This window comes from Papio anubis, chromosome 12 (assembly GCF_008728515.1).
Source record: "Papio anubis isolate 15944 chromosome 12, Panubis1.0, whole genome shotgun sequence".
NCBI lineage: Eukaryota > Metazoa > Chordata > Mammalia > Primates > Cercopithecidae > Papio > Papio anubis.
The window spans coordinates 68,492,270-68,506,904 of NC_044987.1; the positions used below are offsets into that span (position 1 = coordinate 68,492,270).

A 14,635-nucleotide genomic window follows, 5' to 3' on the forward strand; every position below is an offset into this window, starting at 1 on the left:
CTCTTCACAGGCTGTCCACCTCCTGTCTCTGCAGCTATGCACACCTTTTACGTGCACTGGCTGAATCCCTAGTGGATGCTAAGCAACATGCTCAGCCTTGGGAAAGGGACAGGTTTATGCCTTCAATGAAAGCAAACGTCAGTAAGTAGCAAGCAAATAGATAATGAAAATACAACACATCGTGGTAAAAAGGGGATGAACAAATATTCTAACATATGTTATACATGCCTGGAGGAGGGATGAACCACATTTCTGGGGAGTCCAGGAAAACTCTGGGAAAGAAAACTGGGCCCTGAAGAAGTTTACCAGGTAGAGTGCAGACAGGGACTAGGGTCATGCAGAAGTACAGACAAGAAAAGGCTACAGACATCCTGAGAGGAGTGAGGGGTATGATGTGTTGAACAAGAGAGAGAAGAGGACATCTCAGAAGTTTCCTTTTAATTCTCCAATCCTTTGCTCCCCAGAACACGAAAGAGACAAAGGAAATGCCTTATGTCCAAGAGATATACATGTCACCTGAATACAGGAAGGAGAGGAGGACCTCATCCTTCTCACCACCTCTCTAAGAAAGCTAGTTTTGGGCATGCAGGTTGAGAAGGCAAGGAGAACCGATATAGCAGAAGTATTCTACTGATAAAAAGGGAGAAGAGGAAATACTGCAAAACCTTCATAAGCAAAGAGGTTAGCTGAATGCAGCAGCAATGAATACTCCCCCTTCCCACACAAGTTTCCAATCTCTTCCCTCCATTCCTGGGAGCCTGCTTCTACTCCTGGCGGAGCAGCCTTACTTGGTGAGCTCATGGTCTGAGAGGAGCTGCTTCAGGTGTCTGGAAAGCAACTTTTTTTCCATGGACAGTCGCACCCATGCTCTAGCCTTTCCCACATCAGTCTTGATTTCCCCGATGTTCTGGATGTGCCTGGAGGAAGAATGCAAAAGGAAAGTGGAGGGCGGGATGGGAGATGAACTCACTGCCAAAAACTTACCTGCAAAGCCAAAGGAGACCTGCTGAGACGGCCCTATCCCAACCTAGGAGAACCTATCTCTATATTCTCCAAATACTGGGCTTCCATGTAGCTTTACCAGATAGGCTCACCATATTTTGGGAGGAAAAAAGACAGCACAGACCTTAAAAAGCCAGGCTAACTCTGAGCTCTTAGGGCCTGAGATACTCTCCTATGCTCCCTTACCTCCAAAAATGCCAGGAAACCCAACTGTTTGTAAAGCTTTACAAATGTATTATGAAACACAAGACTTTGTGATTAGAAGGGCTTCCATGTTAGCTGAGATGCTGTAGCAGCCACTGAGACCTTCTTACTTAAAGTGGACACCTAAGCAGCAACTGAAAACAGGATTTTAGTGGCTTATTACATGTGAGCCCATACTGACCTCATATCCTGAATCAGGGAGATCCTCAGGGGAGGCATGAGTGAGCTGGCATCAGACTTCCTACGTTCTGAATCAAGAAGTATTCCTAGAATAAACAAGTTGGTCATGTCCAAAGAGATCTGAATATCCAAATAGCTGACTACCCTTCCCTTATCTTAAATCACAAATTACTATGGGAAACAGTTGGTTACACTGGTAACACTTTAATTGATTGTTTCATAAATATTTATTAAATTCCTACTAGAGATCAAAATTTTGTATTTTTATGGATATTATCTCATTTAATTCTCTAACAATTTATAAGGTAGATAAAAAAGATACCACAATTTCCCCTACTTAACAGAGAAGGAAAATGACATTCAGAGAGGTTAGCTGCTTTGCCTACATCACCAACTAGCAAAGTCAGTAATGGAATACAGATCTCTTGGCTCCTAGTCTATCATGCTCCCATCATGATCCACAGAAGCAGTGCTTCCACTTGGAGCCACTACTCACATCCTGTTCTGGCTTCACAGCAGCCTACAAAAGCCCAAGAGAATGTATAAAGAACAAGAATGTTCTGGTTCTGTTCCAGAATGATAGGACCTCTAGGAGAAGAGAAGATATAATACCTTTATATCCTCATGTCTGGCCTAATGTTTAAAACTTAGTATTTTCCTCATCAAGCTATTGAGAATTTTTGGCTACAGTTTATTTCTCGGCAATGACTTCTATAGCATTCTTAATAAGAACCTGCTTTTACACATCCAGAAAGCGGGCCAAAAAATTCCTCATAAGCCTACCTGGAGAACTCTTGTCCCTAGTTAGTTTTCAGCCAATTATCTCCCCAGGTTCAGTGCTAGTTAAGGTCAACTAGTTCAAGGGCAAAGAGTTCATACCCATCTTTTTACCCCATTTAACTTGCCTTTACCATTAAGATAAAAACATCCAAGAAAGGTAAACAAATATTTTGGCAGAGAGTGGAGAACAAAGGATGATGTGAAGGGGAGATGCACCAAGAAGTAAAAGAAGAAGGGAGACTACCCTGGAAAGGACACTGTAGGATGGTCTAAACATCAGAGCAGGAGACAAGATGACTGGCTCTTGTCTGGCCTCTTCCATGAGCTCACTTTGTGATCTTAAGTAAATTCAATTCCTCTCCGGACTTGTTTCCTCCTTTTGTAAAATAAAGGGCCTGGACTAGATGACCTCTGGAGTTGCCACAAACTCTGACATTTTTATTAGGTTAGAAACAGAAAGTAAGTATAAGGGATCATTCACACCAGGACTTGACTTTGAGGAAGTCCAAGGAAGGACACTGACCAACAGCTCTCTTGACTAATAGGATAGATAATCATAATGCGCATGTCAGAGAAATAAAACAAAAGACTCTGAAAACAGCCTGCTCCAAACCCGGTACCATAGTAAAACCCATATTCATTTTGAGACTGGCCTCTTGCCCATATAATTTTCTATCTTGCCAATAAAAAGCACACAGAAATACATAATGAAAGCAAATGCCATGGTTTTGGTATGCTCTGTGGTTCAGAGAGTCTGGTGGCTCCATATTTAAAAGAGAAAACACTCCAGAGCAAAGGCTTCTTTGACCTGGAATAGTTTGCTTCAAAATGATCACTCCAGTGGGTGATGGAAAAGTGGAGAAAGGGCAGACTCTCCAATGCAGAGACTATCTTACCTGACATACTGAGGCTTCCTGATGTGAGTTTTCTCTGCCGGTTGTCCTGATAATGTAACAGGTGGGACCATAAGGCTGATTTCCCCTGGAACCAATGCAAGGGAGAAACACCTATCAGTTTAGATTTCGGGGGTCAAGGCTTTCAACATACAGATAGAAGCTTTTGCTTAAAAAAAAAATATGTACTGTTTCTTGTTTCAATGTACATCCAGGACACAGCGTATGCAAATATATCAATTTACTAAAATCCAGAAGAAATATAAACAATGGAAGGTAACAGAAAAAGGAAATGGTCTCCCACTGGGAATAGAAAGGAGATGGGAAAGAGAGCCTGGGAAGGGACTGGTGGATAAGAAAGAAACAAGCAGCTGGGCACGGTGGCTCACACCTGTAATCCCAACACTTTGGGAGGCCAAGGCGGGCAGATCACTTGAGGCCAGGAATTCGATTCCAGCCTGGCCAACATGGTGAAACCCCATCGTCTCTACTAAAAATACAAAAATTAGCAGGATGTGGTTGCGTGTGGTTGTAATCCCAGCTTCTCAGGAGGCAGGAGGAGCCAGCAGACAGGAGGCCCGGAGGATTGCAGTGAGCGAGATCACTCCAGCAGCCATTTGCGGACGTCTGGGGCTTTTTCTTTCTTTCTTTCTTTTCCTCCTTTCCTTTCTTTCTTTCCTTTTCCTTCCCCTTTCCTTTCCCCTTCCTTTCCTTTCCTTTCCTTTCCTTTCCTTTCCTTCCTTTCCTTTCCTTCCTTCCTTTCACTCCTTTCTCCTTCCTCTTCTTCAGGCGGGCGGGCGGCGCGGCGGCGGCGGCGGGAATTGTACCCGCCGCCGCCCGCTTACGCTGCTGCCGCGCCGCCACTGCCGCACCCGGCATGGCGCGCGCGGCGGCGGCGGCGGCGGCGGCGGCGGCGGCGGGAAGGAAGGAAGGAAGGAAGGAAGGAAGGAAAAGAAAACAGACCAGGTACAGTCTCACCATGATCAATAACGCACTCCTCGTCATCCATCCATCGTCCCCGGCTGCTGGGGAGGCTGAGGCAAGAGGATCACTTGAACTGGGAGGTGGAGGCGCCCAGGCGTGGGAGGCGGGGTTGCGGGGGCTGTGATCATGCCTTGGCACAGCCTGGGTGGCAGGTGAGGCTGCAGCTCCATCAACCCTATCATCCTCTAAATGGTCTGTTGGTTTTATGTCAGCTTGATGGCTTTTGCACAGAGGAGTGGATATGCAGCCTATAAGTTTCCATCTTAGCCCCTGAATTTCCTAAAATATTTAAAGTTATTCCTTTAAATATTGTTCTAGTCCTGATTTTGCTACTTGGCGAACTAGGCAAAGCAGTTTGGTGAACCTCTCTGAATGTCAGTTTTCTTCTCTGTTAAGTGGGGGAAACTGTGGTATCTTTGGTTACCTTACAAGTTGTTAGCACAGGTTAGGGAGAGTAAGTCATCACTATAACGAGGATTTACTATTGAAGGTATAGTTGAAGAAATGTGAAGAAAGGTAGGCTGGTACTTAACTGTATGGCTGAAATAAACTACAGTCAATATAATAGAACCTTGGTGTTTGGAAAGGTAAGAACTGCAATTTACACTATTTGAGACATGTAGTAATTTGTCATTTTGCCAAGGCACAAATCTGAATAGTATTTGCAAGCCTGATGTGAGGCAGCAATTCACCTGGGTAATGAGTGAGCCCAGCTGGTCACCCAGCAACTGCTTTGTCTCTTTCTAATCATCGTTCAGTACATCATAACCCTTGTTAAATGATAACAACTTTATTTCAGATTCATGGTAAATGTTCCCATGTAGATAATAAAATAATATAAAGGTGGTATGTTTGTTTTAGTAAGATTATAATAGTTTTATAAATGACTTTGGTTCTATAATAATGATAGAAGCTACCAGGTCTTAAGGCTTACTATGAACTAAGCACTATGTCAGATATTCAAAATACAATATTGTAATTAATGCTCCCAACAGTCTAACAACGTAGAGATCTCTATCCCTATTTTCTGTAGAGAAGAAAAAATTGAGGATCGGAAAGGTTAAGTAACTTGTAAGAGGTCACACCATTAGTGAGCAGAGTGTTGGGATCCAAGCTTAAGTCTATCTAATGTCAAAACCATTGCACTTAATAACTATGCTACACGAGATGTTTCTGAAAAGATCACTTAATTTTTTAAGTTATACTTTATGAAGAAAATTTTGTGCTATGGAATGAATGTGAAGATTTAAGGTCTTAAGATTTACCCCATGAGAATATTGAGGGTCTATTTTGTTTCTATTCACAAACTTGACCTATTCTGGGGAAAAAAAATCAAACATCTGAATGGTAGGAAACCCTCGCTATAGATCAGCAAGTTGTCAAAATAAGCTTGCTGCATGTTTGTGTTTCCTACAAAAATTCATCAACTTAAAACCCTACAACTTCAAAGACAATTTTTAAAATATATAAAAACTAAAAACTAAAATTAGAAAATACCAGGTTTTATTCATCCAAATACCAAATATTTGAATAAAAAAAAGTCTAACAACATTAATGAGACTTACAAATCCTATACACTGCTTCTAAGAAGGTCTATTGTTTCCTGTTGGGAGCCAAAAAGAAAAAAAAAATTTTAATTAAAAAACTTTAAAAAAAAAAAAAAAGAAGGTTGGCTGGGCGCGGTGGCTCACACCTGTAACCCCAGCACTGTGGGAGGCCGAGGTAGGCGCATCAACTGAAGTCAGGAGTTCAAGACCAGCCTGGCCAACATGGGGAACCCCCATCTCTACTAAAATACAAAAATTAGGCGTGCATGGTGACAGGTGCCTGTAATCCCAGCTACTCAGGAGGCTGAGGCAGGAGAATTGCTTGAACCCAGGAGGTGAATATTGCAGTGAGTCAAGATGGCACTACTTCACTCCAGCTTGGGCAACAGGGTGAGACTCCATTTCAAAAAATAAAACAGGTCTATTAATGTATCTAACAGATAATACAAGAGTTTAAAATAATTATGGTCTTTGACTTAGTAATTCAACTTCTAGAAATCCATTCATCCTTCCATCTACCACAACCATTAGCAAGTAGGTTTCTCAGCATCTAGGTAGACTAGGAAAGCAGCGTAAGAAAAATTAATAGAACTGTCTGAATGTGGCACACATTAAGTACAGCTGGTGACCAGAGAGCCTGACATGCAATAACACCAAAGAACCAAGGACAAGGGCAAAATCAGGCCACTATACCAGAAGGAAGCCCCTGGCCCACAGTGATTACAGAGGTGAGGAGAAAGAGCAAGGGCAAGAGTGGAAGAGCAGCAACTGGGCTGCTGCACTTTGGTTTTTCTAGTTCACAAGACATGGCCTACTCTTTTCCCTCTTTTGCAAAGGGCCTGATTGGGACTGCAAGGTTCAATACAGCCTGACTATCCATTTACGGACATGGACACACAATAAACTGCATCAGATTCTACAAGAATGTCATAAGCAAGAAAGATAAGTAACAACTCCTTTTCATGTGTCAACCCCAAATGGCAGCAGTGACAAAACGAGTATGAAAAACCAAACCTCTCTCTGATAGAAAAACAAACTATAGGTGGAAGTCCATCTCCTTGGAAGATGTCACTGAAAGCCAAAGAGAGTGGTGAGGATAACAGAGGTTCTTATGAAGACTTGCTGCAGGCAGCCTTGCATCCAAGCAGTCAAGGCTAGTAACAAAATTTAAGAGGCCAGCAGCAAAAATGCTGTTTGGGTTCTCTCTACTTTCTAAGCAGATAATAATGGGTGGTTGCTCAGGAAGGTGCCCCCACAGCGGCATAATAAAATCACCCTCTGAGAGCAAATTTAGTCACAATCTGGGTGTATGATAAAGGACAGCAGGTAATGAGGGTGTGACTGCTGGATTGGAAGATAAGTGAAGAATGTCTTAGCAGGATAAAGAAACCAGCAAAACCAAGGCCTAGGGAGAACATGGTGTTAGGAACCCAATATAGATCATCAGGGTCAATCTCCAGCTGAACATGTATCCCTAAGGGCATACATGCCATGCCGGCAAGAACAGATCTTCACTCTCCTCTGGTGACATTGTCACTGCTTCACTTCCAGAGCTCCAAAAGCCAGGACTCAGAATAAAATGGAACTTCAACTAAAAAGCCCCCATTATTTTGCACTGGTTTCTCATCTCTCCAAAATAAGAGGGGGAGCAAATGAACTCTAAAAGAAATTCCAGTGTGGTCAACATGGTGAAACCTCATCTCTACTAAAAATACAAAAAAATTAGCCGGACGTGGTGGCCTGAGCCTATAATCCCAGCTACTCGTGAGGCTGAGGCAGGGGAACTGCTTGAACCAGGGAAGTGGAGGTTGCAGTGAGCCAAGATCACGCCACTGCACTCCAGCCTGGGCAACAGAGCAAGACTCCGTCTCTAAAACAAAAAAAGGATACAAAAATTAGCCAGGCATTGTGGTGCACAGTTGTACTCCCAGCTACTTGGCAGGCTGAGGTGGGAGAATCACTTGAACTCAGGATGCGGAGGTTGCAGTGAGCTGAGATCATACCACTGCACTCAGCCTGCGTGACAGAGTGAAGGAAAGAGGGGAGGGGAGGGGAGGGGAGGGGAGGGGAGGGGAAGGAAGGAAGGGAGGGAGGGAGGGAGGGAGGGGATGGAGGGAGGGAGGCAGAGGAAGGAAGGGTGGGGACAGAGGGAGGGAGGAAGGGAGGGGGGTAGAGGAAGGAAGGAAGGACTTCTTACTGTGAGAATTCCTGCAGAATAATAAATTCCTCCTACAGTGAGAATTACTGCAGAATACTGCTGCAAAGCCTAGAACACAGACTTAGAACATATAATGATACAGTACTATTTTTCAGAATGCAGGAAGAAGCTTCACTAACTCCCTAGAAATTTTTGCAGTAAATATTTAAAAGTTATCGGCATATATGTTTTACCTCAAAGCTAAAAGAGCTCAATTATAGTGCCAGACTTGCTAAATGTTATGGAAAATGATAAAAGGATTATATATATTCTACTCACTTGTTACAGAGAAAAAGAAAGAAGTAAAGCCTTCATACAGAACCCAGCATAATAATAGCTGTCATATTTTGCATACTCATCACACGCCAGGTATTTCCTTTCATTGCCTCTAATTATCACAGCTGAAAGGTATTTATTTAATTCTTTTAACTTTTATTTTAGGTTCGGGGCACACATGCAAGTTTGTTATACAGGTAAACTGCATATCACAGGGGTCTGGTGTACAGATTACTTCATTATTCATGTAATAAGCCTCGTACCCCACAGGTAGTTTTTCAATCCTCTCCCTCCTCCCACTCTCCACCGTCAAGTAGGCCTTGGTGCCTGTTGTTCCCTTCTTTGTGTCCATGTGTACTCAATGTTTAGCTCCCACTTATAAGTGAGAACAAGCAGTATTTAGTTTCCTGTTCCTATATGAGTTCACTTTAGACTATGGTCTCCAGCTACATCCATGTTGCTGCAAAAGCCATGATCTAGTTCTTTTTTATGACTGTGTAGTGTTGCATGGTGTGTATGTATCACCTTTTCTTTATCTGGTCTACCGTTGATGGCCATTTAGGTTGACCATAACTTTGCTATTGTGAATAGTGCTGCAATGAACATACATGTGCATATGTCTTTATGGTAGAACAATTAATATTCTGAAAGACAGGTTATTAACTATCTATCTTTCATGGATTTGGATTTCAGAAAGTGCAAGTTGCTTATTTAAAGTCATCCAGTGGAGCCAGGATTCAAACCCGAAGTCCTTCTGACTCACAGTTCATAGTGTTGCTACTAACCACAGTCTCAAAATTTTAGGGATGCAATACACAATTTTTAACATTTAAAAAACTCTATAAATGCAGTGTTGTTTACAACACTGAAAAATCAGAATTAACCTAAATGACTAATAATAAGAGATTGATTAAAGTATGGCACATCTATACAATAGATGTAGTCATTAAAACTGAGGTTTTACAATAACCACAAACATTTAGAGAACCAGAAACCAGGCTCTGAGCTTAGTGCTTTACATTAATTATCGAATCCACACAAGGACCCAATGGAGGTAGGTACTTTTAAAATTCCATCAGGCAGGGCACAGTGGCTTATGCCTGTGATCCTGGCAGTTTGGGGAGCTGAGGCAGAAGGATCACTTGAGCCCAGGAGTTCGAGACCAGTTGGGACAACTTAGGGAGACCTCATCTCCACAAAAAAAAAAAAAAAAAAAAAAAAATTAGCTGGGCATGTTGCCACATGCCTGTCTCAGTCTCCAAGCTGAGGTGGGAGGATCAGTTGAGCCCAGGAGGTCAACGCTGCAGTGAGCAGTGTTCATGCTAGTGCACTCCAGCCTGGGCAACAAAGCAAGACTCTGTCTCAAAAACTAAACTAAATTAAATATAAAATAAAATAAAATTCCATCATACATACAAGGAAACAGGCTTAGAGAAGCTAGATAACTTGCTCAGTTTCATAAAGTTATTACGTGAAAATCATACTTCAAACCCAGATCTGTCTGCTTTACAGTCAAGCTCTTAAACACTTACTATACTATCATCTAAAAATTAGTTAAGGACACAGAAAAGATATGAGATAAAAACAAAGCAAGTTGCAAAACATTACGTACAGTATTAACTTATTTGGATTTTTAAAAAAACCATTGAGATATAATTCATATTACCATAAAATTCACACATTTAAAGTATGCAATTTTCTGAAAAAAATCTGATTTTTAATATAGAGTTGTGCAACCATCACCACTATCTAATTCTAGAACATTTTCATCACCCCCAAAAGACACTCCATATGCATTAGTAGTCACTTCCCATTGCTCCCTTTCTCTAGCCTCTGGCAACCCTTAATCTACTTTCTGTCTGTGGATTTGCCTATTTTAGACATTTTGTATAAATGAGATCATACAATCTGTGGCCTTTTGTGTCTGGCTTCTTTCACTTGGTATGTTTTCAGAGTTCATCCATGTTGTACCATATGTAGGTACTTTATTCCCTTTATTGCTCAATAATATTTCCAATGTATGGATACACCAAATTTAGGTCACCCACTTATCAGCTGATAAACATTTGGGTAATAATAGCCTCATATGATGACACTATTATGACTAATGCTACTATGAACTTTTTTTTTTTTTTTTTTTGAGATGGAGTTTCCCTCTTGTTGCCTAGGCTGGAGTGCAACGGTGCAATCTTGGCTCACTGCAACCTCCACCTGCCGGGTTCAAGCGATTCTCCTGCCTCAGCCTCCCAAGTAGCTGGGATTACAGGCATGCACCACCACACCTGGCTAATTTTGTATTTCTGGTAGAGACGGGGTTTCATCAGGTTGATCAGGCTGGTCTCAAACTCCTGACCTCAACTGATCCACCTGTCTTGGCCTCCCAAAGTGCTGGGATTACAGGTGTGAGCCACTGCACCTGGCCTGCTATGAACATTTGCATACAAGTTTTTGTGTAGACATCTGTTTTCACGTCTCTTGAGTATGTATCTAGAAGTGGGCTTGCTAGGTCATATAAGAACTGTTTAACATTTTGAGGAACTGCCAGACTGTTTTCAAAAGTGGCTGCACCATTTTACATTCCCAATAGTAATGTATGAAAGTTCTCATTTCTCCACATCCTTAACACTTGTTACTTATTTTAACTACTCCAGTGGATGTGAAATAGTATCTCATTGTAGTTCCATTGGGTTTTTAAATATATAGCTATATATGCATGGGCATGTGTACACAGAAGAATGCTCTGAAAAACATATGTAGAAGATTGTTGCTATACCCATTAGAATGGACACTCCAGGAAGACAGAGATCTTGGTCTGTTTTGTTCACTGAGGTATTTCTAGTGCCTACAAGAGTACCTGACATAGTAGGCCCTTGAGAAATACCAATGGATACTAATGTATTTTCTAATTTTTCCATGATAAAACTTCTTTTCAAAAAATTTCAAGTTATTTTCAAATTTAGAAATACATAAAAATAAAATGTATCTATCTTGACTACCAATTGAAAACAGAGTATTTTGAAATAAGGAAATTCTCTGGGTATTAAGTGGAAAAATCAAACTTACTCAACTTCCTGAGGCCTTTTCTCAAATGTTTAAACCATCTGCATACAAAGAAATGTTAATAACAGACTTTTTTTCCATTGTGAATATACGATTAGTGAAGAACCTTTAGTGTACAATTAGTACTTCCCGAGCTCCAACTTCTCTCTTTCTGGTCTATCTCTAGACTAGGGCCAGCTGCCAAACAGGACTTATCAGGTTGGCCTTCAGCTCTACCCCCAGGAAGAAAGATGCCTCTTTATAAAAGTCTGATAAACATACAGATTTATAAAGCTTATCTTTAAGGAAAATAGTTTGGATCACATTTATTTATTTGTTTATTTCAAATCTCACTCCAGAGCACTGCACACCATTCTTCAAAGCCAGTCAGCTGGACAAAAAGAGTGTGGGAAAGCTAGTAACTGAAAACAGGAAGACAATTTGCTCAGCAGAGAGAGGCAACACATCCATTACCTGTTTCACTTGTAGTCCATGACTCCAGATCCTTTCCAGGAGATCACAAAGGCTGGCAATCAGGGTGTTCTCTTCCACCCCTGTGATGTTCACCTCCCCATGCCCTAGCTCCACAGCTTCTCGGCCCATCTTTTCCACCAGCATCCTTTTGGTCTACAAGGAAGCAGTCAACAGGATTAAATAACCACAGTGAGCAGGATCACATACAACCGGAGAGGGTTCTGACAGCCTGCACAGTACATCTGTTGGGCTGGGAAGGACAGGATGAATTAGCCCCAAGGACACAGAATATATTTATACCCATATAGGTCAGGTTATAAGGGAGTGCATGCTTTAAAAATTTAGTTAAGAAAGGCCGGGCGTGGTGGCTCACGCTTGTAATCCCAGCACTTTGGGAGGCCAAGGTGGGCAGATCACGAGGTCAGGAGAGAGGTCAGGAGATTGAGACCATCCTGGCTAACACGGTGAAACCCTGTCTCTACTAAAAATACAAAAAAATTAGCCAGGCATGGTAGCAGGTGCCTGTGGTCCCAGCTACTCAGGAGGCTGAAGCAGGAGAATGGCGTCAACCAAGGAGGTGGAGCTTGCAGCAAGCCGAGATCGCGCCACTACACTCCAGCCTGGGCGACAGAGCGAGACTCTGTCTCAAAAAAAAAATTTAGTTAAGAAAAGGATAAGAACACAGTAATCTTTATGACTCCTGGCCAGTGACTTCATCACTCTGTATTCAGTTTTTGCATTTACGAAAGAAACAAATAAACCCTTCAGTCATGCTCACCGCTGACACTGTCTGATTCCCACTGCTTAAATGACCCTACTAAACAAACCTTTGAGCATACATACAACTTAGAAATATACCTGAAATAACTGTCAAGGGGACAAAAATTGAGGAGGCAATTTATTTTACATAAAAATTTTCAACTGCTTATTGTAAGATCATAACCAAGAAAACATACACTGCATAATGATAATCACAGTTTTTATTAAGTACTGTGTCAGGCATTGTACTTAGCATTTCATTATCTCATTTAAGCCTCCTAACAATCTATGAGGTAACTATTATTATCACCCTCAATTCACCAATAAGGAAATTGAGAAATATAGTAATCAATATACTAAATTTAAACATAGTATAAAATAATACAGTATATTTATACTGTAAGTATAGTATAATTCTCTTAAGTAACTTGCCCAAAATCTATACTTAATATAGCACTATATTAAATTATATATATATATAATTTATATATATATATATAACTTGCCCAAATGAAACAGCAAAGTAGCAACAGATCTGGCCTTTGAACCCATATCTGCCTGAACTTTGAGTCCAAGTTCAAAAGATTTAACTATGGTATAAATTCGTGATATATAAAAATCTAAGAAAAGGAAAACAAATCACCCCAATCCTACCTTTCAAAAGCAGCAACTCTTAATATTTTGGCATATTTCTTTCCACTATTACTGTTTTTCACCTTTTTATTGTGAAATATATATTTATATATATATGCTATTACATGATTATGACCAGCACCAGGCCAGTATTTTCTTTCTTTTTTTGAGACGGAGTTTCGCTCTTGTTGCCCAGGCTGGAGCACAATGGCGTGATCTCAGCTCACTGCAACCTCTGCCTCCCCAGTTCAAGCAACTCTCCTGCCTCAGCCTCCCGAGTAGCTGGGATTACAGGCATGCACCACCACACCCGGCTAATTTTGTATTTTTAGTAGAGACGGGGTTTCTTCATGTTGGTCAGGCTGGTCTCAAACTCCCGACCTCAGGTGATCTGCCCACCTCGGCCTCCCAAAGTGCTGGGATTACAGGCATGAGCCACTGCGCCCACCCAGTATTTTATTTATAAATACTCTCTGTTTATACCTTTGAAGCACCCCACGTGCCCTCTTCCATTCACCTTCCCACTCTAGAAGCAACCACTTACACAATGAAACTACAGAAAAGCAAGAAAATTATTACGTATATTTTAAAGCCTAAAATATATGGTTTGGTTTGCCTGTATCTTTTTTTTTTTTTTTTTAAAGACTGGGTCTCTCTTTATTGCCTAGACTGGAATGCAGTGGCTCGATCATGGTTCACGTAGCCTCAACCTCCCAGACTCAACTGATCCTCCCACCTCAGCCCCCGCAGTAGCTGGGACTATCAGCGTGCATGTCTCTTTTGTGATTTTTTTTTTTTTTTTTTTTTCCCCTTTAAGAGACTGGGTCTTAGTATGTTGCCCTGGCTGGGCCCGAACTCCCAGGCTCAAGCAACCTGCCCACCTCAGCCTCCCAAGTAGCTGGTATTACAGGTGTGTGCCAATACTCCTGGCTTGTGATTTGCTTTTTCACTCATGTTTATATTTGTGAAATTTATCCACACTGATGTGTATAACTGTTATCCATTTCCATTGTTGTATAGCATTCCACCATATGAATATACCGCAATATATTTATTAATTCTCTTACTGATTGACTTTTGGGTTGTTTCTAGTTTGGGGCTATTAAAAGAATGCTGCTGTAAACTTCGTGTACATGTCTCTTGGGACATGCTCCAAAAGTTTCTCTAGGGAATAACCTAGGAGAAGAACTACTAAACAATACTATGCTGTTTTCCAAAATCATCATACCAATTTATACTTCCAACAGCCTGTTGCCTCATGTGCAAGCTAATAGTTTGTGATGTTATATTGATTACTATATTTCTTCAATTCTAGATGCACATTTGCCCACATATTAACATGTCTAAAATTGGTATGTATTTCAGTCATCACTGGCTAGGAATAGGAAGTTGTCACAGCCAGGTCACGCATCTCATGACTTAAGAATTTTGACAGTCCAGGCCAGTTGCGATGGCTCAAACCTGTAATTCCAGCACTTTGGGAGGCCGAGGCGGACAGATCACTTGAAGTCAGGCGTTCGATACTAGCCTGGTCAATATGATGAAACCGTGTCTCTATTAAAAATACAAAAATTAGCCAAGCGTGGTGGTGCACTCCTGTAATCCCAGCCACTCGGGAGGCTGAGGCAAGAGAATTGCTTGAACCTGGGAGGCGGAGGTTGTAGTGA

The 14,635-nt window shown here is 41.4% G+C and overlaps 1 protein-coding gene across 7 annotated transcripts in view; it reads right to left on the reverse strand.

Annotated features, from left to right (window-relative positions):
- The window catches only part of DENND5A (DENN domain containing 5A), a 129,943-nt gene that overhangs the window by 10,746 nt on the left and 104,562 nt on the right, over positions 1-14,635 (reverse strand). For all 7 annotated transcript variants that reach the window (XR_004177483.1, XR_004177481.1, XR_004177482.1 and 4 more), the window contains exons 12-15: positions 11,577-11,729; positions 3,063-3,147; positions 1,388-1,472; positions 789-917 (exon numbers count right to left, since the gene is read on the reverse strand). Coding sequence is in view for 3 of the 7 variants with exons in the window: in XM_021926103.2 (XP_021781795.1) it covers positions 789-917; positions 1,388-1,472; positions 3,063-3,147; positions 11,577-11,729 (452 nt within the window). In the remaining 4 variants the exon portion in view is untranslated. The remainder of the gene's footprint in view (positions 1-788; positions 918-1,387; positions 1,473-3,062; positions 3,148-11,576; positions 11,730-14,635) is intronic.